Below are 25339 nucleotides of genomic sequence, written 5' to 3' on the forward strand. Positions count from 1 at the left end.
TAAATTAGGAACATAACTTAGATCTTTTATTTAACGTCATTCAATCACAGAAATTAATTCGATAGAGCCTGGTCCTGGAGAGCGGCAGGGTATTCTGGTTTTCATTTCAACCAAGCTCTCAGTTACTTAATTGTACCAATTACTGGCTGAATTAATTAGTCAAGATGAACACGTTCCAGATCTTTAGCCATGGACGACTTAAATGCACCTAGATGACCTGCAGGACTGTGGATCTCCAGAAGCAGGGCTGGAGACCCCCGGCTATAGGGTGCTGCAAAACGTTTGTCCAGAGCTCTGGAACAGCAGGATACGTGCAGCGAGGCATTATGGGGTGTGGAAGGGTGTTATCTCCCTGTGTGTGCCTCTCCCTCTCCACGTATCAGTGCACTGAAACCACAAAGGGTCTAGAAAGACATAAGGTGAAAGCACGCTGCAGAACTGGCTCTCTCAACTATTTTAAGACTGTGTGTAAGCAAAGATTTGCAAAAGGCGACTGCATTTTGAGACTATTTATTGGAGAAAAAAAATCACTATTCTCTGGCAAATGCAGCAACAGCCGGCTTTCTGAGAAGGTGCTTTAAAATTAAAATGACATAAAATGTAATAGAAAGTGATTAAAAATCCTTGTAATGTAACCACTGTGATTTTGAACCCTCAGTTACAATGCTGACTGAATGCACAGTGCAGTATTCAATGTGTATTTTAAAAAAAAACAAAAAACTAATTATTTTAAACTTTTTTTTGGCAAGTTGCTTCTACAGGAGTATAGTAAATGAAATAAAAAAAGGAAAAAAGTCCATTTAAAAAAAAAAGTTTAAATTGAACACATTTGTTTTTACTCGCATACCACGATTCTTATGAAAACAGAGGAGTGATTGTGCTTATCCTGCCCTCCCCCCTCCCCCCTCCACACAGCTGCCTGCAGATGAAGAAACGCAGCGAGCCCGGCTCCCCTCTGCAGCTCCTGCTGCCCTCGCTCCCTCTCTGTGCTCCAGACAGCAGTGCTTCTTATAAACTCCTCAATGCATCCCTCAACTACTCCCTCGCTGCAGAGAGCCTCCCCACAGGAGGGCTTGCATTCTCCAGGGGTGAAAGGGCACCGAGGATGTGTGGGGGCTTGTGTTGATTAGCAAAGGCTTAAATACAGAACCTCAAAATTAGGAAGAGAGCACCAGATCACCCCCAAATGAAAAACACCCCTCTAGTATTTACTGTAGTATTGCTGAGAGATGGTGTTAAAATCAATAGTGATAACAAAGCTTTGATAGTATTGGAGACAGAACAAATTTAATAGTTCCTGTAATAAAACACAGAAGCAAATTTTACATTTGCCATGAAAATTATGACTTAAAAACGAGCCAGCTTTCAAAATCGCCATCAGCATTACACCTCTTTTCTAAAGGGGCTTTAGTTTCATGGATTGTAAGTTATATCAACCCCCCCACCCCCCCCACATGGAGGAGGAGAGCTCGCAACAGGAAAGAGGGGGTCAGGAGGTCAGAGCAGGAACTATCCCACACAGCCTCAAGGTCCAGTAAATCAGCGGACGGGAGATAGCAGGACAATGCAGCCGATTGCAAAGTGGAAGAGGACTCTGAACCCCTTAACCCTTTCAAAAAAATCAACAGGCTACCAGGCCCCCGTTAACGCGGCACCAAAGACTGCCAGCGTTTCCTGGGATTTCAAAATCGAGTTCTACTGCAACTAGGCAAAAAAAAAAAAAACAGATCCATTTCTTCCAACAACCGCTGGCTTGCTGCTCTTGCCAGAGGGAGTTTGTAGGGACAGCGTACTCTCGAATCTGCCTTCCAAAAACCTTTGCGTATATATATATATTGGACCGCTAATGTTGCTTATTTTATGGGTTAAACAAATACCACGCAGATGTCCCAACACACAGAATCCACATCCAACTGAAAAAAAAAGTGATTTTCTTCTAAACAGCAGTTTTTGTATAGGGCCAGTCTTTTCACATTACATAAAAAAACGTTGATTAACCTTAATTAGGTTAACAGAACCCAGATGAGACAGAAAGAGAGGCTTATTGTCTCCGTTTGGAGTAAGAAGAATATAAATAAATAAACAAAACACACAACTCCAAGAATCTAAAATCCAAAAGAATCTGCGCCAAGCTAACTCCCCTCCCCTCCAAACCAAAACCAAAACCATTTATTTGACCGCAGAAGCTATATGAAAAAGTTTATGTTTCGAATTTCGTATTCCCAAGGCGATAGCCTAATGGAGGCCCGAGTAAATGACTGTGTGTGGGGAGTGGAGGAATGCAGAACAGGGTTTCAGGATGCAAACAGCCTCAGGACCAACACAAAGCCCAGAGTGTCTTAGCAACATTTATTACTGGGGTGGGGAGAGGAGGGGTGGGCTTTGAGACCCACGATCCCCCCTAAAATCCATCACTAACTGCTGAAGAACCCCCACCCCACTCCACCCCACCAACTCACTGCTGCAAACAATTAGAGACGGGGTGAGGGGAGGAGGGGGGCAATTACTGCAGGGATTTACAGCCTGAGAAACAATTTATAAATCACAGCGCCTAGGCTAATGCAATCCAGATTGAGAGAAAACACAGCTGGGCTGTGGCTCCGTGAAGCAACAGCAACCGGCACTCTGTGAAAGCCAGACAACAACGGAAAGCCATCTCGAACCTTTGCAGGGGAGTTCAAATTCACCCTACAGCCCAAGCACTGGACTCCGCGCCGTGCACGAGGGAAAGAGGGGGTCTGCTTCACTGTTGCGTTGTCATGCACAGCCGGCCCAAGTTATCTCCCTCACCTGGGAGTCGTTCATCTGGAAACGCTGAGCCTTCGCTCATAAATTTTGAGACAAATATTTCTGCTGATGCCTTCATCAGTTACAGTGTTGCACACGAACACAATAGTCAACTTGACTTGGAGTCTTAAAAGTTTTACCTACTGGAAATGATTTTGTACAGCCGTTCTGTACTCTACAAGACTTCTTGCCAAAGTAAAAGTTAGCGGTCAAGAGAGCCATCATGTGTTGTCCAGTTGTGGGCTCAGATTAATCCCAAGATAAATTTTACTCTCAAGCTGACTAGATCTCTTGCACTACAAAACCAATCCGGGCATACATATGAAAAGGTGCACTGTATTGCTGAGCAGGCATCTTGGGGAGTATAGAAGAACTGAAAGAAACTCAACAAATTCAATCAATCTTTATTTTATATAGCGCCTTTCATAGCGGACCACCATCACCAAAGCGATTTACAAGACGCAGTAAATTCAAAAAGACAAACGTTTTCACTGGAAGTCTTATCTCCACGTCTTAAGACCCCTAGTCAAAACGTTTGTCTTTTTTTGTATTTCTATACTGCAAGATACCAGGTCAATAACTGGACTTTAACCAAATCGGCTGGAAAGAAGAAGCAGCCACATAAGATTGCCACGAATGAAGGAATCCGAGTCTGCTGCGAGTCACTCTGCCTCGGCGGCTGACCCCTGACCCTTGAACCCAGGGTTAAGCAAAGCTCTGTGTCGCCTCTGTAAGAGAAGACAGAGGCAAGACTCTCCTGTCGAGAGAGCTGGGGGACAGGGCTTCAGAGCCGGAGAGGAGGCAGTGTAACTGCTTATCTTGCAGGAATCAAACAAGCAAGGATTTGAACCACTGCATTTCCTGTGATATTAAAGCTGAAAATGAACACTTCAGCGTACTGTTGATACAATCCTTGCTAACTCTTTGAGGAGCGGGCACGCTGTCAGCGATTAAAAAGTTATAGATGTATTAACCCTCCCCCTCCCCCTCCCCTCCCGCGCCTTGTCTTAAAAAGAGGGAGGGAGTGGGGTCTGGCTGCAGCCATTCTCTAGCTCTGCTGTGGGACTCGAAGCTGCTGTCCTGTGCTCTTTGTCCTGCCTTTCAGTCCCGTCTGCCTGGCTGAAAGGCTCTATTCATGGGCAGCACTGAGGCTGCCAGTGCGCACATACAGCCCTGAGCAGTCAGCTGAGCGCTGCTTTACAGACCCCCTCATTTCACACGAGAACCGACCCGGCCCCCGTCCTGCTTCAGGGATTTCCAATTGACGTCTCCCCCCGCCCCCCCACCCCCGGAAAAACAAAAGGACCTCTCCGACTACCACTGCAATCAGTCCTGCACATCCATCATGCTGTAGGTAACCGATGTCACCCCAATGCTTTGTGTACACCCAGCAGCAACTTACAACAGTGTACAGTACGATTCAATAATCTGCTAGAAAAACTGGGGCATGCAACAGTTTATATCAGATGCTCAGTGTTTGCAGGGCTACCATATCAGGGCAGAACAACCCAGCAATGTTTAAAGATTTTAAAAAAGCCATAACTGCATGCACAGGAGCCCAATGCATAGGTTTAGGAGTATCTTAAAATTTGAAGATTAAAAAGTCCTCTTAAAACGCGATTTTAAAGATCATCAGTGTGTTTCTGTGTGTTTCGCCCCGATAAGCGACGGATCTATCCGACACTTCTTAGATCTAACCAGTTCCATCTTAAATAGACGGCATTGCTAACGGTGTCGGTTTTCACAAAGAGTAGCTTTAGACACGTCCAGCTCCTTTATCCCCCTCTCTTCTGATAGCACTGCGTTGTGATTCATGCCTGTTTTTATCTTCTCAAGGCCGTTTATTAACAAGAAGCCCACAATCAACAATGGCTGTTTTTCAAGATAAATGGAAGGAACTCAAAAGAGGGGTTTTGTCTTTCATTATTTTTATTACAGAGCCAGTTACGGTATAAAAAATGCATCTGTTCAGAAGCAAGCAAAATGAATGTCAAGCTAAGAACCTTCCTACAGATAAACTTCCACGGCAAGCGATGGGGGAGTGCACTCGTTCTGAAGGGAGCGGAGCAGCAGCGCTCACTGGAGGAGGGGAGGGGAGGGGAGGGGAGGGTTACAGGGGTGTAGGGGGGTTATGCACACTCGTTACAGTGCTGGCCTGGTCGTGCAGTGCCGCACGCTATATGCCTACGTTTTGCATTTTGCTCTCTCTCTCACACCCCCCCCCCCACCCCCCCTCCAGCCGCAGGAAGCTGCAACTCGGAGACACTAACTAAAAGCAGCTGCTCGGAATGCCAGACTGATGAAGGATTTCGTTTTTCTTTTAAACAATGGGGTTTTATTAGCACTGAGTGGAGCGCTTTTATATATATATATAAAGAAAATGTTTTAAAGACTCCTAGTCAAGACGTTAGTCGTTTTTTAGATACACACTAATTTATTTATTTATATATATATATATATATATATATATATATATATATATATATATATATATATATATATATTATGCTTAATAAGTTGACCCCTGCTCGAATTTTGCAATAAAGTCTTAGCCAATTAGTGAAGCAGTTTCCTTCTCTGGCACAAAAAAAGCCACTTTAATTGTATGTAACCTTTCTCTTAGGAGACATTAGGATCAGCAGTGTGTGTCTACAAACAATTGTTATTGAGAGCGCTGGTGGCAATACTGAAACTGCATCGGAACACAATATTCCATAACATGCCAGCGAAGTCACATGACTCCCATCTCCCGCACGTCAGCGGTCCTCTCGATGCAGTGCAAAGAGCATCAGGAGCTGCTTCTCTTACACAGCGCTTCTCTGAGAAGGCTGGAAACGCTGAGAGCAACAGTGCGTTGACTAGGACTGTGGACACAAACGAAGCCACGGGCACACAGGCACGCAAAGCAAAGCACTCTGACAAGCTGGAGAGAGACACTTTGTGGAAATGGAGATAAATGCGCTACTAGACGTTCAGTACACAGATAAAGTGAATTTGAAGAATCATTCTTGATTAAGAAAGTAATCTGTATTTCAGCAGCATTCCGGTGCTTTCAGATTTAGGACCAGACCACTGCTGAAGAGACAACACACACACACACACACAGAGACACAGAGACACACACACAGAGACACAGAGACACACACACACACACACACACTCACTCACTCACTGAGAGAGACACACACACACACACACAGATTAACTGAGGTGGCTCTATATGATTTTAGTCTTTCTGGTAAACAGAAACCAAGTTCCTGTCTCCATTCACAATGAGAGATGTTTTCTTGGCGTTTCCATGGCGACGCGCCACAAAGATAATCTAGTAAAAATGTCCGACAAGCAAAGGCAAGGAGGGTCTGAACAAAAGGGGCAGCCGAGGTGGGGGAGTGGGGGGTAGGGGGGTTGAGCTGGACCCAACCCTGGGAGCCACCTGAGCAGCACCTCCCTCCCTCCCTCCCTCCCTCTGCCTTCTTCACCCACTCCCACTGCAACAAACAGGGACGTGTGCCAACACCTCATCGAGGTGCAGGTTTTTCTTTTTTTGTTTTCTTCTGGCTTGACTGACGGGTTGACGTTATGAAAGAAGTATTGCTTCACTGGAAAGGAAAAGCAGATCAGCAGACTCACATTTACTGCTCTGCCGTCCCTGCAAACATCCTATGCTGGCTTCACTACACATGGAAAACTACAGTTCTATACTACTGGGCCCCTCATGGGCACAACAGAATTGACTCAAATCCATGGCGCAACTACACTCCAAGATTCTCTGCTGGAAATCACACAAGCAAAACAGGAATCGATGAACAAAACAAAACCTCAAAAAAACAAGCCGTGTTGATTTTTCTAACCCATCCTCATTACAGAAATAACACTACAGGATGAAGCACCTGAGCCACTAGATTGGATAGAAGAGGATGCATCTCAGCACATCAAAGGGATTCACTGATACCACAGCAGAGAGAGCGAGAGCGGATCTGCTAGTGCTCATGACAGCGAGCTTCACCCTCGCACAGCGAGGGGGTAAAAAACACAAGATCTAACGTAAGGCAGCTCAGCACAGATCAGACGAAGAGCTCGAAACAAAACCACAACGCTAGGAACCAAAGGGCTGTGCCGTTTCAGGGGACGATAATGATAATCTGCTTACATAAAATAGTCCAAAAATGTTTTTACAAGCAGGGGCTATTTGTCAGTATATTAGGATTGTTTCACAAAGTTTGGGGACATTTCTAATAAAAATAAAATTGCAGGCAGTGTTGAAATGGGGTCAAGGTTTGTATGTATAAGGAAATATCTGCCGTGATGTCTGTCACAAAACATTTTACCTGCCTGCACATTAAAATCACAAACTTTAATTACTATGTAGCCGTAGACATTTTTATTATTATTTGTTTATTTAGCAGACGCCTGCTTTATCCAAGGCGACTTACAGAGACTAGGGTGTGTGAACTATGCATCAGCTGCAGAGTCACTTACAATTACATCTCACCCGAAAGACGGAGCACAAGGAGGTTAAGTCTTAATTGTATATTGCTCTTAATTGTATTAATACTTGTACTGTGATCCTTGAAATGTATTTTTGTTTACGACGAAGTCGTCCTGGATAAGGGCGTCTGCTAAGAAATAAATAATAATAATAATAATAATAATTATTAAGTGACTTGCTCAGGGTCACACAGTGAGTCAGTGGCTGAGGTGGGATTTGAACCTGGGACCTCCTGTAAACAAGCCCTTTTCTTTAACCACTGGACCACACAGTACACAAATTCACACAGTACACACTTTAAGCTGATCTGGAGCCAGACGTGGAGATCCAGCTAACCCTGAAAACAAGGTGTGCCGAGCCCTACCCCTCTCCATCCGCCTGGCTGTCTGTCCTGACTGTAAATGCAAATAGAGGCGTGGAAGTGGCTGCATGCCTGCATGTCTGTCTGTGTGTGTGAGCGAGTGTGTGCGAGAGAGAATGGAACAGCTTGCTGTTGACAGACTGACTCTCCGAAAGGCTGTTTGTTTATGTAAGGAGGGGCCCTTATACTACTGGGCAATCCTTCTGTTTACTTTGCATTGTCTCCACTTCTTAAAATACCATAGACGAAAAAAAAGACTTGTTCAAACATCATACGCAGCCCCCAACCCCTCCCCCTCCCCTTTCCACCAGCCCCCCACCCCTCGTTACTGGGACGCAGTGTAGCTGCTGTTTTGTGCAGACCAGACTCTGGGATTAGGGGAAGTTGTTTGGGTGAGCGTGCAAAGCAGAGTTTACTGAGCTTACCTGGGCCCGACACACAACAGCAAGCAGACTCTGTGGGCTGTGTGGTAAACTGCTTTTGAAAGCTTTCTGAATAAGGGGCTTGTCAGTGTGTCTAACAGTTACCACCCACTACTGCAGCCCAGCACTCTAACCACTGAGCTACTCAAACCCACTGCAGCCCAAGACTCCAACCACCGAGCTACTCAAACCCACTGCCTTCCACACTGCAGCCCAGCACTCTAACCACTGAGCTACTCCAACCCACTGCAGCCCAAGACTCCAACCACCGAGCTACTCAAACCCACTGCCTTCCACACTGCAGCCCAGCACTCTAACCACTGAGCTACTCAAACCCACTGCAGCCCAGCACTGCAGCCCAAGACTCCAACCACTGAGCTACTCAAACCCACTGCCTTCCACACTGCAGCCCAGCACTAACCACTGAGCTACTCAAACCCTTTCTGACTTAATCCGCTAGAGCTAGTTGTGCCAACTGCCTTGGGAGCTCTAATGTAGCGCTAGAGTTACATGAAAAACACAGATACGACGGAGAGAGAAGAAAAACACTGGCTACACCCAAGCCGACTCAATACAGAGGGGCTTTTTACACTCAGAAACAAAAGACTACAGTAGTCCTTATAGGGATCCAATAGGACTATGTACCAGATATATATAACATTTTTAATTTAAGATGTTGGCTGAAAATATCAGTTTCTAAAAAGCCCAGTTTAAAAATCTAAGAAAATAAAAACTCATTCTTGAAAAGGTTTTTGTGGGTATGGTCCACTGTTTATAGCCTCTCAGTGCTGCAAACCTACTCTGTTAACACGGCTAGACCCAAAAGCTAGAGCGATCTTTAGAGGGTGCAAACAAACTGGACCTTCATCAAAGTCTGCCAATGCATTAAACAGACCATTACGATGATTCCAGCAAAGGAGGTCGCGTTATGCAATGCAGTGTTTAGGAGTGTGCGCTATATCTTGTGCAGTAAGTTTGGCTCTTCAGTTTTAGGTCATGTGAATGGAGAAGCTTTCTGCCAGCCTCCATTGCCCCCCTCCCCCCTCCCCTCTCCACTCTTAAACATTGCTGATTGACAGTTCCAGCTAAGGGACCATCCTTCTTTTCCCGTTTTCACTGGAAAATGCAAGAATTCCCATTTACATCGCTAAGACGCATCAACTTATTTAATGACCCCCTCCCTGGATTGCAACGCCATCTGTTTCCATTTTCCATAAAATTTTAGGAGCCAAAGATTAATTTTTTTTCCAGAGCTAAAATTAGAGGCGCATCGTAATGGGGAGCCCGCAGCGACCCGTGACGTTCTGAGGGGTGCTTCAGTTATGTTGCGGGGGCGACTTTTTTGGTTGGCTACAGATTTGCTTAGGAATTCGAGAAAACCGCACATGCGTTCACATTTTCCATGTATGTGCCGAGAAACAAATAAATACAATCCCACTGGAAGTGCCTGCAGTGCAGTCAGTGAAGGGGGGGGGGGTGGATTACTGGCAAGAAATATTCACTACGCCTTTATTATTAAAGGTCTGCAAAACACACAACATGCCGCACAATCACTCAACGGAGTGCGTATACAGTATTAGTAAAGTTCACAAATATTTGTTCCTGTAAATACATCTGTAGCGAGACATCTGCAAAATGAAGCTCCTGTTTTAAAGAATATGCAAAACACAAGATTCGATTAAAACTTGTATTGCGATTCTTAATGTATTTTTGTTTACAACTGTAAGTCACCCTGGATAAGGGCGTCCGCTAAGAAATAAATAAGAATAAAAACAACAACAAGCAGCTTTATTGCATTTTTTTTCACTCCTGTGTCCTTCGCAGACAGATTACTGTCCAGTTTGTTTACTTCCCCCTAGTTTAGATGCAGCTGCTTTTCCCCTTAACCCTGATTTGCCACTTTGGAAGCCAAACAGCACTCACATCTTAACTTTAAAACACCAATCATACCAACGTTTCTTCAAGAACTGTCTTCCCCTATTATAATAACACTATACTCATTAAAACGTTAGTCTTTTTTTAGTGTTACTGTGAAGTCACACATTACAAAAACAGCATGTGCAATCCCTGTGGTCAACATAGCATTGCTTTAGAAAAGGCAAAACAGCGGTGTGGTCCAGTGGTTAAAGAAAGGGGCTTGTAACCAGGAGGTCCCCGGTTCAAATCCCACCTCAGCCACCGACTCACTGTGTGACCCTGAGCAAGTCACTTAACCTCCTTGTGCTCCGTCTTTCAGGCGAGACGTTGTTGTAAGCGACTCTGCAGCTGATGCATAGCTCACACACCCGAGTCTTTGTAAGTCCTGCTAAAAAAATAACCTGCTAACAACCCCTTTTAAATATTGCTCTGCATTTTAAAACTGACCCAACCTGTGCACAGTCCATCCCTTCACCTGCGGAACCACACACACACACACACACACACACCTAAGATGAAGAGCTCCCGTTAAAGGCGATTAGCTCAGGGGAGTGTGGGACCCATGCCAATGAAGCCATCAAGAGCCCCATTCAAACGACAATGGTCCGCTAACTCCTTTCTAATTGAATGGAGCGATTGGAGGTGGGAGGGATAGTTTGGTTTGGTGGCTGGAGAGGAGTTGGTATGGGTGGGGGTTGGGTGTAATTGGTTCCCACTTGCTTGCAGTCTAACGCTTGGTTGATTTGGGTTAAATCACTTGTTTTTTTGGAAAGGGGGGGGGGGGTGCAAATACACTTAGCAATATCAATCCAGTTGCTTAGATTACACTGGGGTCTCTCACTTGCTATACACGAGAATGGAGGCAGTGTGGGTGTAATACCAGCTTAAAATAAATACTGGCATTGTTTAAGCTTTGGCAAAGCGAGCGTATGGGTATCATGCACAGTCCATTCTGGGGGGTTAAAAGCAGCAACCAGTAGAACAGTTTTATATTCTTATTATTTAGTTGACCTGTTATCTGCATAGTATTTTATTTGCACAATTCTGACGCTTTGATAGAAATTGCCATTAAAAAAAACTCCCTGTATATATCTCACTCCCTCTTTTTAACCAGATGCACTGAATCCAGCAATCTGACGTTGATCTAAAAGGGGTGACGACCTTCCCACACAAGGAAAAAAAAAAAAAAAAAAACCTTCAACTTAACCAAGGAATGTCGGCTATTGTCGTGGCGGCCCTACCCCCTCAAAAGCGTACCTTTCAACACAGCGGTCCAGGGTATATAGGTAATACTGAACTGCATTCAACTCCAGGGAAAACAACTGTAACGTGTTATCCACATAAACGTATTAAAAAGGAGCAAGTTCTCCACAGATGTGTGTCTCAAAGAATCCTGACTTCCCGCTTGGCGCTCAACTTTGTTTTTCTATTTAAAAAAAAAAAAAAAAACAGCTAACTCCCGAATTTAAAAGCTGGGTCACATTCAATTGAAAAGACTGCTGCTATTAAATATCGCAACAGCAAACAACAAAAGAAATCCTTGAAATCAACAACGCGAGTTTGTATGGTTTTGGAATTAAATATTCCCGCCCTTAAAAAAACAAAACAAAACAAAAAAAAACCTGGAAACCTGAGACTTAATAGTTCGTTTTTTTTATTTTTTAACAACTGTAACACCTATTTAAATGCATGTATTGTCTTCACCTTCAGCAAACATCCAATTAAAAATATTATGCCCGAAACATTAATTATAAATGTACAGTAAGGAAATTGGGGGGTGAGGAGGGGGAAACCGCACTGCCGCTGGCTGTTGAGTCCTTCGTCGTTTTTCTTTTTAACTAGGCTAATATTCACAGGCTATAAACTCGTAAAGACCGACTGCTTAAAAATAAATTAAGCGCCATTGAATGATGTATTTAAACCCACTGTATGGGCTGAAATACTATATTTGCAATACTAAATACAGTAGCGGCCTACGCTTCAACGTTTATTCACAAAGCGGCCGGATAACATTTTGTGAAAATTAAAAATGTTGCAAAATAACAAAAGAACTTCCAAATTAAACGGTTTATACATTTAAAAAAAAATAAATGTACTGTGTATTTGTTTAAGTCCGTAACTAACTTTAGTTTTGATTTCACTGGGAACCGCCTGATGCGTTACAGATGTGTATACATCATATCAGTTGGCCTCGGAGTCTGGCTTGCCAACAGTCTGCAGCACTGTTTCCCAAACCCGGTCCTGGGGACCCACTGTGACTGCCGGTTTTCATTCCAACCGAGCTCTCAATTACTTAACTAGACCCTTCACTGAACTGATGATATGCTTAATTAAACCCTTTTTTTTAATTAATTGTTTTCAGCTCTTAAAAACAGTTGCAGATTTCAACAGAGCTATAATTTTATAACTGGAACTCTGCAGCTGTTTAAGAGCTGAAAACAATTAAGAAGGTCTAATTAAGCAAATTATTAGTTCAATTTAAGGTAACTGAGAGCTCAGCTGGAATGGAAACCGGCAGACACAGTGGGGTCCTCAGGACCTGGGTTCAAAACTAATGATTTAAGGACACTGTCACTGATTGAAAACACAACACAGCGCTCCCAGCTGCTATCAAATCCGTGCATGCTCGGGAACCCACTCGCGATTAATTGCACCAAGACCAGGGGTAGAATTTACTCTTAAATTAAAATCCTCCCCCAAAAAACGGTGTGGAATTTAACATTTTAAAATGACCTGTAGTTAAGTGAAATGTGTGGAAAATAATAATAATAATAATAATAATAATAATAATAATAATAATAATAATAATAATAATAATAGGTACCAGCTGACTATTTATACCAGTTTTGTATCCACTCATTTATTTATTTATTTATGACTAGGCCTAAATAATATTGGCTACTAATGTAGTTTTTATTGGCGCACGTTACTGTTGTTGACATTAACGTTGCTGGGACGACACGGGATACAGATTGACAGCTTGCAACCGCTCTCAAACTCCAACAGATACAAGCACTGTGAAACACTAATACTTCGGAGGTTAGGAAAATTAGACCAGTGACTTTGCAGACTGTGCAACTGCTTCTAATGTAAGCAAATCCAAGTACAATTGCTTGAAAAACGCGAATTAAAACGGCGATGTCTGGGCACGTTTCCAAGTACAGTGTCATGTAAGTGTCCCCGTTGTTATCAGAATACTGTACGTAATTAATTCCAAACAGACTCAAGTCTCCGGAGCCCGTGGATGACGGGACATTATTCCACTGTTTACGTCACCACTTGCCAAAACTAGAAATATTAAACGGTTGATGTAATTAAAAGAATTTAAACATCTGCCTATCACTTCTAAAACAATCCTGCATGCATTCCAATTCTTTAACTGGATTGAAATAACTAAAATACAAAAGTCCTTCGTCGGGAGTGTTGAGGATTAAATAAACTTGTTTTAAATATGCAATCTCCAGCTGACAAGCAATACGTCACCTTGCAAACAAAACTACCCTTTCTTACACTCTTAACGCTACTGTCCCTTTAAGGGAAGGAGGGGGGGATAAAAAAGTTTCAAAACTTGAACTGCAAACTTCTGTCCCGAGTTTTGCCCTTTATGTTTCTACGTCCGAATTACCAGACCTCTGAAAACAAACCAGATACAAAAAGACAACGAAGTAATGTTCACTCAACACCAAAACAGCGTGTCACAGACTTTGAAAAATAAAAAATGACATCCCTAAAAACGAACAAAGGACTATAACTCCTTGAGAAGCCACTTAAGGAATATGGCGCTCCGGTGTGGGGTAGTTACTGCAAGTTGAATTTGTTTTCTGTGGGGGGGTATACTTTTCATGAGAAGGTAAACTAGGGAGAAAATGTTACAAGCAGGTCGATAAAATAATCAAGCTGGGGGCTGGGACTCACCGTTCTAGCGCCGGTGGAGAGGGAACCGCTGGATAGGTATGGGTTTGAGAGATCTGGGATCATTAGAAACGGATATCCAGGATAATGGGGACTCTTAAAAAATCCTCCATCTTGCTGTCTTCTTAAAGCTGGGAAAGCGACACGGAGAGAAAACAAAAACTTTAGGTCAGACATTCTTCAACGATTCCGTCATGCAACCCGAAAACACAGTTAGAAGGCAATATTAAAAGGCATTTTTTTCGTATCGTTATAAGTATAGTCGGATTACCTTCGCTAAAGTATTCTCTAGCTTTCTCGTAGTTTTCTAAGTCTTGTCTCGTTGGTTGAGGGCGCCTCTCCGCCTGTGAAAAGAAACGCAGAGACACACACGAGAGAAATACATTTTTAAAACTTTTGAAACCAAGTCAAAAACGCATTTTTTTTTTAAAAAAGTGACACGGTGGTTTAGGGTAAAACGAGACAGGCAGCTGGATGAAAAAAAAGTTGACACCGAGGGCAGTTGTGTGTTTTTTACATTTACCTCCGAATCTGACGAACTGCTGTTATTTTCAGACTCGTTCACCAGCGAGGATTTTACGTCGTCCAAGTCCCTCTCCGCCGAAACATTTTCGGAGATTTTCTCCTCCTGTTCCCCTTCGTCTTTAAACGGGATCATCTCATCGTTCGCCCCCAAGTCATCCCCACCGCCTCCGTTTAACTGCGGCATATCTGCGCGTTAAAACAGTTTTTAAATCCAGTAGATAAGAAAATATATCTATATAAAACCCTTTAGTGCCGTCCTGTTATATCCTGTGCCGCCTGCACCCGGCTCCCGTTCAAAACAACCCTGCAGCAGCACTCAGTCGAGTCCACTTTAGTTTCTCTGCAAAAAGTGGTGCGTGTTTCGGATCCCACGGTTCAGATATTCTTGTGAATATACATTTTCAGAATCTCTCTCCTTTTCATGTTTAAAAACAAAAAGCGAATTTAAAAAATATCAATATAAGAAGTAATCCACAACGGCTTAAAAAAAATGACAAAGTAATAACAAACGCAACGCACACAAATTTAAAAAGCCCACAGTGAAACGCAGAAAGGAGAGTCCGTGTCGTTCAGACTTGTGCCCCGTCCCCGCGCTGGTATAGGACGACTAATGCAGCCTCGGTCTCTTTTTGGAGGTAGATACACAAAAATAAAAACGAAAAAAGAAAATAAACTACAAACATCTCGTATGATCCATTAGAGGCGGTTCGCTTTTTTTTGCGCTGTACGCCTAGAAAGTTAGGACGAAGTCTGATTCTTCGATCTTGTGCGGCGCGCCTGCTGCAGACTTGAAATTTACACAATAAGGCTGTTACAAAAAAAACACAAAGTTTCAGCGATGAAGTTTAGCCTGGTCCTTGATTGGTTTGTGTATTAACCAGTCTCTTTTCTCGGTTGCGGTCCCCACTGGAGTGTAGCGCTGGGTCCGGTTAGGTGCTATCGACCACTCTGCATAGCTGCGTGAAAAGGCGATCTTCCCACAGCGAGGTTGAGGAGGAATGTGCGGAGATATTAGTTTGGTTCCAGACGGGGAGATTGAAGGCTTCATTATAACACAGAGGCGGAGTTTGCGATGAAAACCGACACTCCATTCAAAACAGCGCGTTTACGGGGGCCGGGTCGGGGAGCAGTTTCTAAACCAGTCTCAGCCACACAGTATTATTACAACACAGTGGGTTTATTCTTGAAATATAACAGAAAGCAGCTGTATACCGACGAATTGAACCAGAGTACCAACAATTGTGTATTTTGGACGGAGTGGCGCAAACTTGTAATTATTTATCACCGCCTTTTTAACAAATAAATACTTTATTCATGTAACAGTTGACTGCAATTTTCTTGTATTGGTATGATTATTTTATTTAACATCTGGACGCATACGCTGTTTACAAAAAACCCACTTGTTAAAAAAAAAAGTTTCAGAATATTCTATGATTTAATGCAACATTATTATTATTATTATTATTATTATTATTATTATTATTATTATTATTATTATTATTATTATTATTATTTGTATTCTCTGTCTAGAAAAAATAAAACACAATTCTAACAATGAGTCCAACACACACACAATATGACACACATGTAATATATATTTCCGAATAAATCAGAATATAGCTACTATTAATAATATATACAATTACTGACCATATAGGGCGTATGTATTTTTTAAATGTTGTAAATATCTGATTATTATTATTATTATTATTATTATTATTATTATTATTATTATTATTATTAATAATAATAATAATAATAATAATAATAATAATAATAGGCAAAACGTCACCCTCTAAAATACGTGAGTGTTGATAATTGTTAGGCAATATCCAGATGATCATTGTATTTCAACAAGCAATATCAATACCTGGTAAATAAATAGCCTCGAGTTGTCCACAAACAAACAGTTGTTTGATAAGACGTTCACAACACATTAACCTAAGAGCTTTCAGCTACCGATAGGGAAACTCTGAGTTTCAATTAACAAAGGCGCCGTGTATACTGGAGACTTAACGAAATTAAACTGTGATTGTCGGACTTTACCTGAGCTGACCTTATCGGGACTGTACTTCCCCGCAGCAACCAGAGACGGTCACCCTCTAATTTCAATCGCTGAACAATTGCTCGGGTTGCTTTTAATTAATGGTATATTTTATGAGAGTCTCATAAGCTATATTTACGCAACGTTGCATCCCATCACGGCAACCAGAGTGGGCCTACATTTGAGTTCAACAGCTTTAATTAGGCTAACTGTTACCCACTGTGGAATGTTACTACTGACTTTAACAAATATCTGTTTCACAAAATATGTCACATACCAAACAAACAAACAAATAAATAAAAAAATGTGTTAAACTGTATAAAAATATGCTGTGTACAATGTTGAAAAGTAGCTTAAAATAACCTATTTATGTGTGTGTCTGTGTGTGTACATCTCAATAGCGCAAACTCGTCTAATACAAACAGTAAACCCTGATCAATAAAAAATATATATATAAATATGTATCATGTACTTTATATTTATAAGTAAATCGGGATAAATTGTGTGAGTTAAAGATGTGACATCGTTGTTTCCGGCGGGGCTGACAGCGCTGCGCCCCACCTTGTCAGCCGCGCCGAACGGGAGACACAGGGAGGGGCTGTGATTTGTCCCTCCGCGGGGGTCGCCCTGTTTTTGGGCAGAGGTGAGACAATCTCCCTGGCTCGGGATAGGACACGCTGCCGCTGGCTAATGTGTGAGGTCTTGTTTTCAAGCGAGAGCGCAGTTTGACCCCCACGCTCTTTCTGACATAAAATAAAACTGCAATGTTATTAATTACTTAGTTGCAACTAATCAGTTGAGTTTTTGTTGCTATTATCTCTGAAGGTATTTACATGTTGTGTTACTTTTAGAAAATACATTAGTCAGAACTTGACAGTTTATTTATTTAAAAATATAAACTTTCGTCTGGCGAGAATCACAACAGGCTTCCTAATTGGCATTCAAATGGCAAGCTTGGCTATAGACCGCCACTGATTTTAATAATTAACACGTTTGCACGTCGTTATTGTGGGAGATACACAGGGCTTTACAAAATCCGCAGGAGGTCGACGGCCTTGTGTTTGTTTGGTATTTTCGCTGGCAATATCCGCTTCTAAAATCAACACGACACTTTTACAGTCATCCCAGGGTGAGGCTATACACTGTGCATTTATCATAGTTTACTTTGCTTTAAGTTATCATATCTTTCTAGGTTTTACAATGCTTTCGGAACCATTCTATCACTGTGCTTGATTTCACTTTGATACGCTTTCTACAGTGGTCAAATTGAAGGGGGGGAGGTAATGCTGCTGTAAAAATAAACTCGCATCCGACCAGCAACAGAACATTGAAAATACTCCATCCGTGCGGTTAGTTTCACTAGGATTTATGATTGAGTTAAGAATGGATCTGAAATGGTGCTGCGCGTCGTGCTGAATGTACCCCGGTTTTAATGCAGTATAATTGACGGGGGACAGGTGCACAACGCACCCCCCACTCCCCGGAAAACAAATAAACAATTATTTGCCTGTCCTTAATTACATACCCTAAGGAAAAACAAAAAAAACAAAACAAGATGTCCCCATCGAGATGAAACGTGCATTTCAAGGAGGTCCCGGAAACTGAAGGAAATGCTGCAATAGCACAATCGCGACATGAAACACAACTGCGCTGAGCTGATAAGGGAAAGGGGGTACCTCGCTGAATTATAAAATACTGTGTTCCTTATTAAAATAATGTTACATGTGATTACCCTAATTAGCAATGATATCTATCTGTCTATCCACCTGTCTATCTATCTATCTATCTATCTATCTATCTACCTATCTATCTATCTATCAGTATTGATCTGCTTATCTATCTAGCTATCTATCTGTCTAAAATAGATTATTATTGTCATTTTAGTAAGGATTATATGGGTGCATTTTGCTCGGGGGTCTATGCTATTGAAATTCCCTGAGCAAACCTGTACTGGGGGGGGGGGGCAGATATACAAAAAGAAAGCATACTAGCATGTGCAAAGTATCATATATACAGTTTGTAATGCAGCCCGGTGTTTAAACCTACCTGTTGCTGGCAAAATAATGACAATTATGCTTGTGTCAGTATGTTTTGTGTTATGACAGTCTGACCCCCACCCTCCCTGGTGTCTACCTAGTACCCGGTCTCATTACCACCCCCCAGGGCCCCCCAGGAGCCTGACAAAGCAGCTCAGAATCGCAGCGTCATAATAAGAGGCTATGAAATGAACTTAATTACACGCTGCCCCCGCGTTAATGACACGTTAGCGCACACGAACAATAGAAGCCTCGTGGATTTTAAATGCAGTTTATCAGCAGGGATCAGACGGCTTGTTTTTCGGGGCTTTAGCCTGGCTTTGCACTGATACCCGTCCTGAATAGGAATCCGTAGGCCCTCCTACTGAGACAGCACCCTCAGACTCTATCGGGGCATCTTGGCTTTTTCGTAAAATTGAGTTTTTTTTGCACACACACACACACACACCTTGTTCCAGCAGCATTCTTGTGAGGACGTCTCTTTGGACGTCTCACTTCAGTGAGAATCTGTTCTTGCCTGGGTAACACACAAGGCCGCACAGAACACGAAAAATATACAATGCCACCAAAAATTAGACAGGCGGTCCCCGTGCAAAAGTATCCCATAGTAAAAGCACAGCAAAGCCTGATAAACCACAGTGAAAGCATAGGTAAGCATTGTAAAGACCAGAGAGGTACAGTAAAGCATATTTAAAAAACAACAACATAGAAAACTATGGTAAATGCATAGTATAACAATCAGAAAGTGTCCGTGGGAGACATGGTTCTATGAAACAGCACGGGGAGCTAAGCGCACTGCAGCACCTTGCCCCTATAAGAAAGTGATTGATAGATGTCTGGATCGCTGGAAGCCTCAGTCCCCTTGCAGGTGGGGGTGTCTGTGGCTGTAATGATTGAAGCCTTTGTTTCTGCTTCAGGTTTCAGTGTTACCTGCTGGGGGCTTAGCTACTGCACCCACAGACAGGTCTGACAGGTATTCAGCAGTGCACAGTGCTGACAGCTCGACTTTATAGAGATATACATCTCCTGCGGAACGGGAAGAAATCAGATGAATATCATTGTGCTCTCCATTAACCATGTCACTGCCAATGGCTGGGAACCCTCTGTAAGTTGGTCGCTAGTAACGTTCGCTGACCGCAGCTAAAAAGATGGTTTTTTTTTTTGTAATTGTACAGGATTGAAACAGAACTCACAACCGCTCCGAATGATTTCAAACCCCATAACTTGAAGCGAAGTGCTCCTTACGTTTTATATGACTCTGTAGTTTAGTTTTGTAATTGAACTGGTGTTTTTTCTTAAAAAAAAAAAAAAAAAAAGTATTTTTAAAGACAGGACTGGAAAACATACCCACAAGTCAATCACACTTCAGCTTTACCTTCATGCAGAATTTATGAATGGATGTTGGAAGATGTGGATGGGTATTCTGTACAGGAGGCCTCTGGGAGAGCACCAGTGTGCAGTGCAGCATGGGAAATCTGAACGGAGAAGTGTCAATGGATGGTTTTGGTTACTGATGTAATGTTGCTAGGAGATCAATACAGACAATCTTTCACAACACAACAGTATATACAGTATATATATGGGTTATTCGACTCTATGAAAATCCGTTGTGTATCCTCTGTATATCTCTAATAAAAAATACAAACATAATTACAGTACAGAAGTATGCCGTGACAGAGAGGCATGGAAGTACAGTGAACCCACAGACACCTGGAGGTGGTGGGGACATTGTGGTTGTTGCCAGACATGTACCTGTTCATTTTGGTGCCTGCTTTGATTTGTGAGAGGCACCACCGCTATCAGTGCGTGCGTTTCCTTGTTGCCGGGGGTGGTAGTGAGGAACGATCCCCCTGGCTTTAGATAAGCATGCAGTCAACATGTCAATAATTTATCTTTCACAGAATTGAATATATTAGGACTTGAATAATTCATCTCTCCAACAGCACTGGCTGCCAGTGTGTCTTCATCTTTATTTCAATTACTCCGAGACTTGACTATATACAGCTATATCGTAGAGTATTAAATGTTGAATGTTACTCTCATGAGCAAAATATTAACCCGGGCATTATCACACTAATCAAAGAAGTACCATGCATTTCCCCAGGCAGGGGTACAATTAGCACCGATATCCCTGCTAGACAAAACTCCCATCTTATAGACCCTTATCCTTTCTGCATAATATTGATGTCAATTGATATTTCTGCAATAGGTCCTTTATAGAAAATAATATGACAGATCTTTTCTTTTCTACATTTCAGTGAGAAAAAACAGCAAGACTTTGGGCTGATATTTGAAGATCATTACAGGAGCAGCTGACAGAACACCTTTCTCAACCATGGAAGTCTCCTTCAGAAAGAATCTTAAGGAACGTCCTTACCAAGTTTTATCACAGTTTGAGTAGGGATGGGATAACCTGAATCTTTCATTTCCCATTTTACAAAAATAATAACAGATAAGTTAGAAAAACAGATCTACCGCACCAACATGTGGGGCCCTATTCATAAAACCTCTTTTAAGGACTTTTTTTTAAATATATAAACACGGTCTTGGGTTGAAAAGTGCTTTAAAAGTTTTGAGAACAAATAAGTTCAGAACAGAAAGTCGGAAGCACTTTTTTTTTTTTTTACATTATAATTGCATGAAACTGGTGTAATTTTAGGGAGACCTGACCCCAGTGAATGTAACGCACCCTGGTATTCAATTTAAACTATGGCACCTGCATTCTTATAGCATCTTGTTTTGTTATTTGGTACTTTTTAAAATTTCACCCTGGATAGTCACAAATCAAAGTCTCATGTCTGTGTCTGTTCAAAGGCTGGAAGATGAAACCTACGCACGACGACATAGGAATCGAAGTCTCCTACTGAGAGAGAGGGAGAGGGAGAGAGAGAGAGAGAGAGAAAGGGAGGGAGGGAGAGAGAGAGAGAGGGAGCGCGGCAACTAAAAGGTTCGACTCGTCTCTCGCAGATCAAAGGCAGGGAGTAGGATAGGGGCTCTCTTATTGAACTGCATCTTTCCCTCATATCACCATAACAACAGTACTGCCAGTATCAGTCCAGTTCATCGTAGAGAAAAAGAAACATCTAATGAGCGCTATTTGGAGAAAGCTTTCAGTACAGCCGTGAATATTGAACCAACTCGCCTTTTCCAGATGCTCTCCACCCATCCACAAGAACTCTTACAGCGATATAAGAGTATGAAGGAAAGATCGTTTGATGAAGTCTTCTTACGTTCCGGATCAATGCGGTCTATTCAATTAATCAAGCCCATCTTAAAAAAAAAAAAAAAAAAAAAGCACAGTTGTTTAAATCATTCAAAGAAGCGGACTTTTAAAGTCAAATCCATAAATCCTGACGTGTGCATTTGTAAAGAGACCCATGCACTTGCAAGCTTGTCTTTTCATTTTGACCCAGACGTCATGGTACTACGCTGAAGTTCTCAATTCGCTTGCCTTTCCTTTCAGGAAGTCTGCGGCTGCTTCACTTCCTCGGTCATTTCAGCCCAGCGGTGTCTTCTGAGTCAAAGCGTCTTACTGGCTGAAAGCATGTCAGTCAATCGGGGAGGCAGCTGATTGGTGATTGACAGGAAAGAAGCCGGTGAAGGGGTGGGGACACCCTCCAGGTGAAATGACCCAGGGAGTGCAAAACGGTCCACGAGTGTGGCTAGGAAAGATATTTCTTTAACTATTTGTTAATGGAAATGCAAAATCAAGCAGATTTCTGGGATTATTCTATAAACCACAGTTGCTTTAATTCTAGTCCTCGTAGCTCATGCCGCTGAGTCCTGGAAGAAGCCTGGTTGCAATGTCTTTTTTGACCAGTATTCTAGGTGGGGATCTAACTTGATCTTAGGCAGTTCAACCATTTAGCAGAACCAATGCAATGCTATTGTGGAGGGGATCCCTGTTTGAAATGACATCAGAGAGTCCATTTGCATCTTCTTTCAGACAGAAGACTCAGCCCTGTGATATCAAAACACAAATCTTTTCAAATTAAATGCGTGCGGCCTTCAATGGAACCGAGAAATGCACGGGTCTATTTCCACAGTATGTCGAATCCTGCGGAGGACTCCTTGTGCAATTCTGCTCGTTTTAATGTCGTTGTTCATATTTCACACCTTTAAACCGCTTCAGTCTTCGGTATGTTCTTCAGCTTTATAAAATGTGATAAATATTAAAAGGTGATCTCGTTTAAAGACGGCGCTCACTTTAATGGAATCAAAGTCGGAAAAATGACCTTAAAAACGAGCAGGATTGCATAAGAGGGCCTACACATGATTAGCCTGTGCCTGTGTTTCGATCTGCCTCTCTCTGTCACTCTCTGCGCTGTCAGACTGCACTCCTCTCCGCTGGATCTCATTAAATCTTTCAGAGCTCTAAAGGTTTAACAACAGCTGTTGAAAACCCTCTTTAGATCCGCACTGACATCTCCCTCCCCCTCTCCTTTTCTCTCTCTACCCTCTCGATCTCTCTATCTCTCTCCCTATTCCCCTCTCCCTCACATCCCCTCTCCCTATCTCTCTACCCTCTCAATCTCTCTCCTGTCTTACCTCTCTCCCTATCTCTTGTTTTCTCTCTCCTCTCTATCTCTCTCCCTATTCCCTTCCCCCTCCTATCCCCTCTCCCTATCTCTCTCCCTATCTCTTCCTTTCTCTCCCCTCTATCTCTCCCCTATCCCCCTCTCCCTCCCATCCCCTCTCCCTATCTCTTTCTCTCTCCCCCCTGTTTGCTAATTTTGCGTTTATTAAAAAGCCGCAAAATGAACGTGTCGTGAAATATATTATTCATACATGTGCCATACCTTAGAAGAAAAAAGCGTGAAACATTTATTGCAGCAAAAATGGACCTTGAAGGCCATTAGCGAAATTAAGTTGCTGCAAAATAATCCTGTTTTACAGTACCTCTCCCTTACTCCCCCACTCTATCGTCCCCTCTCTACCTCTCCCTCTCTCCCCTCCTCCTTATCACTCTCCCTCTTTCTGTTCAAGTGAACTAATGTAGTGAACTGAACACGCTAATCTAGTTAGACCCCCAACTAGGGTATCATATAGTTTGAATTTCCCTAGACTTTGTTATACCACACTTTTACCACTGCACTCCTCCTCTCCCCCTCCCCCTTCTCCCACCTCCTCCCTTCCGCTTCTCTCTGCCCCCCACCCCCTCTCTCTCTCTCCCCTCTCCCTCCCAGTCTCTCACATCCTCTGCTGAGATTCTCTCATTGATGTTGTGTGCTGTGTGAGAGAGACAGCTTGATTGACAAACTGTGGCGGTCTCCACAGGGCTCATTAAAACTCTGCTCCCACCGGGCACGCGCACGTGTGTCAGAGTGTGTGTGTGTGTGTGTGTGTGTGTGTGTGTGTGTGTGTGTGTGCGCGTCAGTCAGTCAGTGTGCGTGTGTGTGTATGTCAGTGTGTGTGTATGTCAGTGTGTGTGTATGTCAGTGTGTGTTTGTGCGTGTGTGTCAGTGAGTCTCAGTGTGTGTACGTGTGTGTGTGTGTGTCAGTGTGACTCATTGTCAGTGTGTGTGTGTGTGTTTCAGTGTGTGTGTCAGTGTGTGTGTGTGTGTCAGTGTGCGTGTGTCTCAGTGTGTGTGTGTGTGTGTTTCAGTGTGTGTGTCAGTGTGTGTGTGTGTGTGTCAGTGTGCGTGTGTGTCAGTGTGTGTCTAAGTGTCAGTGTGTGTGTGTCAGTGTGTGTGTGTGTGTGTCAGTGTGCGTGTGTGTCAGTGTGTGTCTCAGTGTCAGTGTGTGTGTGTGTGTGTGTGTGTATCCCTTATCAAAGCTGGCTGCAGTTCATAACTAAAGCACAGCAAGATGATAGCATGCAATAGTTCAAGCAGAGTAACACACACAGAGAACAATCCACACAGTATATATAAACCAGAGCACAAACACAGCGCAGATTAACAATAAACTTTCATCAAGAAACTCAAACTACTCAGAATCCATAATGAGCAATCAGCAGAGTCAGAGGAGCCCAGCGGGGTGACGATGGGCAGTGATTGACACTGGGAGCTCTCTCAGCACCTGCGTTAGGCAGATCCACACAGACACACCCCCCCGAGAGCTGCGTCATGCTTGTGGCCAACGCGTTCTCACAGCTTTTACAAATCAATCGAATGCATTGACGCCACTAAAGAATCAGGTTTTTTTGTTTTTTTTGAGAGTGATGAAAATACGCCAAAGTTCTCAAAGAATAGTGATTTTATTCCGAGTGCTTGGGTATTCGACTACAAGATGAGAAGCAAGCGATTTTGGAATTATGCTGCCGAGATGTTTATTTGGTGTTTTTCTCCTTCAAAGTAAATGGAAATCTACCCCTTAGTTTTTTGGCAACACTTTCCATTAAGTGTCTCTAATTGCTGTGCGTTTCTGATGCGATTGTGTACTTGCATATATCATGCACAGAGATGTACACATTAAGCCCATTGTAACTGTGCACAATCACATTGTAATGATGTGTACGCACACATGTATTTACTAAGTAACTACCATGTAAATACACAGTACTTAGAGACACAATGGAAAGTGTTACCCATAAAATAACATGAGACCGAAATATCAATAAGGAGACCCCCCCTCCCCTCGTGAAAGCTGTCACTCATTTATTCACAAAGACTCTCTCTGGTCTCACTTGCTTTGATGTGAGCCCCCAATGTATTCTAATGGCAGAGTAGTTCATAGCTGTCATTAAATAACAATGCCGAGTCTGCTGCAGAAAAGGGGTCTGTTTCAGTAATCTAAACACACTTAATAATATTACTACATAGCATTGATACCAGGGAAGTGAGACGAGGGCTGCAAAAATGCAGTTTGTATTCAGAAAGAACCCCCCACGATTTTAACACGATT

General features: G+C 42.7%; 1 protein-coding gene and 1 long non-coding RNA gene across 5 annotated transcripts in view; one reads left to right on the forward strand and one right to left on the reverse strand.

Annotated features, from left to right (window-relative positions):
• Window positions 1–15509, reverse strand: part of LOC117962397 (transcription factor 7-like 1-A) — a 37567-nt gene extending 22058 nt beyond the window's left edge. Inside the window, exons 1-3 of one of the 4 annotated variants that reach the window (XM_059008455.1) lie at window positions 14412–15509; window positions 14160–14232; window positions 13892–14019 (exon numbers count right to left, since the gene is read on the reverse strand). In XM_059008455.1, coding sequence (XP_058864438.1) covers window positions 13892–14019; window positions 14160–14232; window positions 14412–14597 — 387 coding nt within the window. In that variant the 5' untranslated portion in view covers window positions 14598–15509. The remainder of the gene's footprint in view (window positions 1–13891; window positions 14020–14159; window positions 14233–14411) is intronic. The other 3 variants (XM_059008457.1, XM_059008456.1, XM_059008458.1) reach the window with 3 other exon arrangements.
• Window positions 15510–19416: 3907 nt separating this feature from the next.
• Window positions 19417–21216, forward strand: LOC131706761 (uncharacterized). Its single transcript, XR_009310779.1, has 2 exons — window positions 19417–19598; window positions 20752–21216. It is a non-coding gene; the product is annotated as an uncharacterized LOC131706761 (long non-coding RNA).
• Window positions 21217–25339: the final 4123 nt, after the last annotated feature.

Source organism: Acipenser ruthenus, chromosome 37 (genome assembly GCF_902713425.1).
Source record: "Acipenser ruthenus chromosome 37, fAciRut3.2 maternal haplotype, whole genome shotgun sequence".
Classification (NCBI taxonomy): domain Eukaryota; kingdom Metazoa; phylum Chordata; class Actinopteri; order Acipenseriformes; family Acipenseridae; genus Acipenser; species Acipenser ruthenus.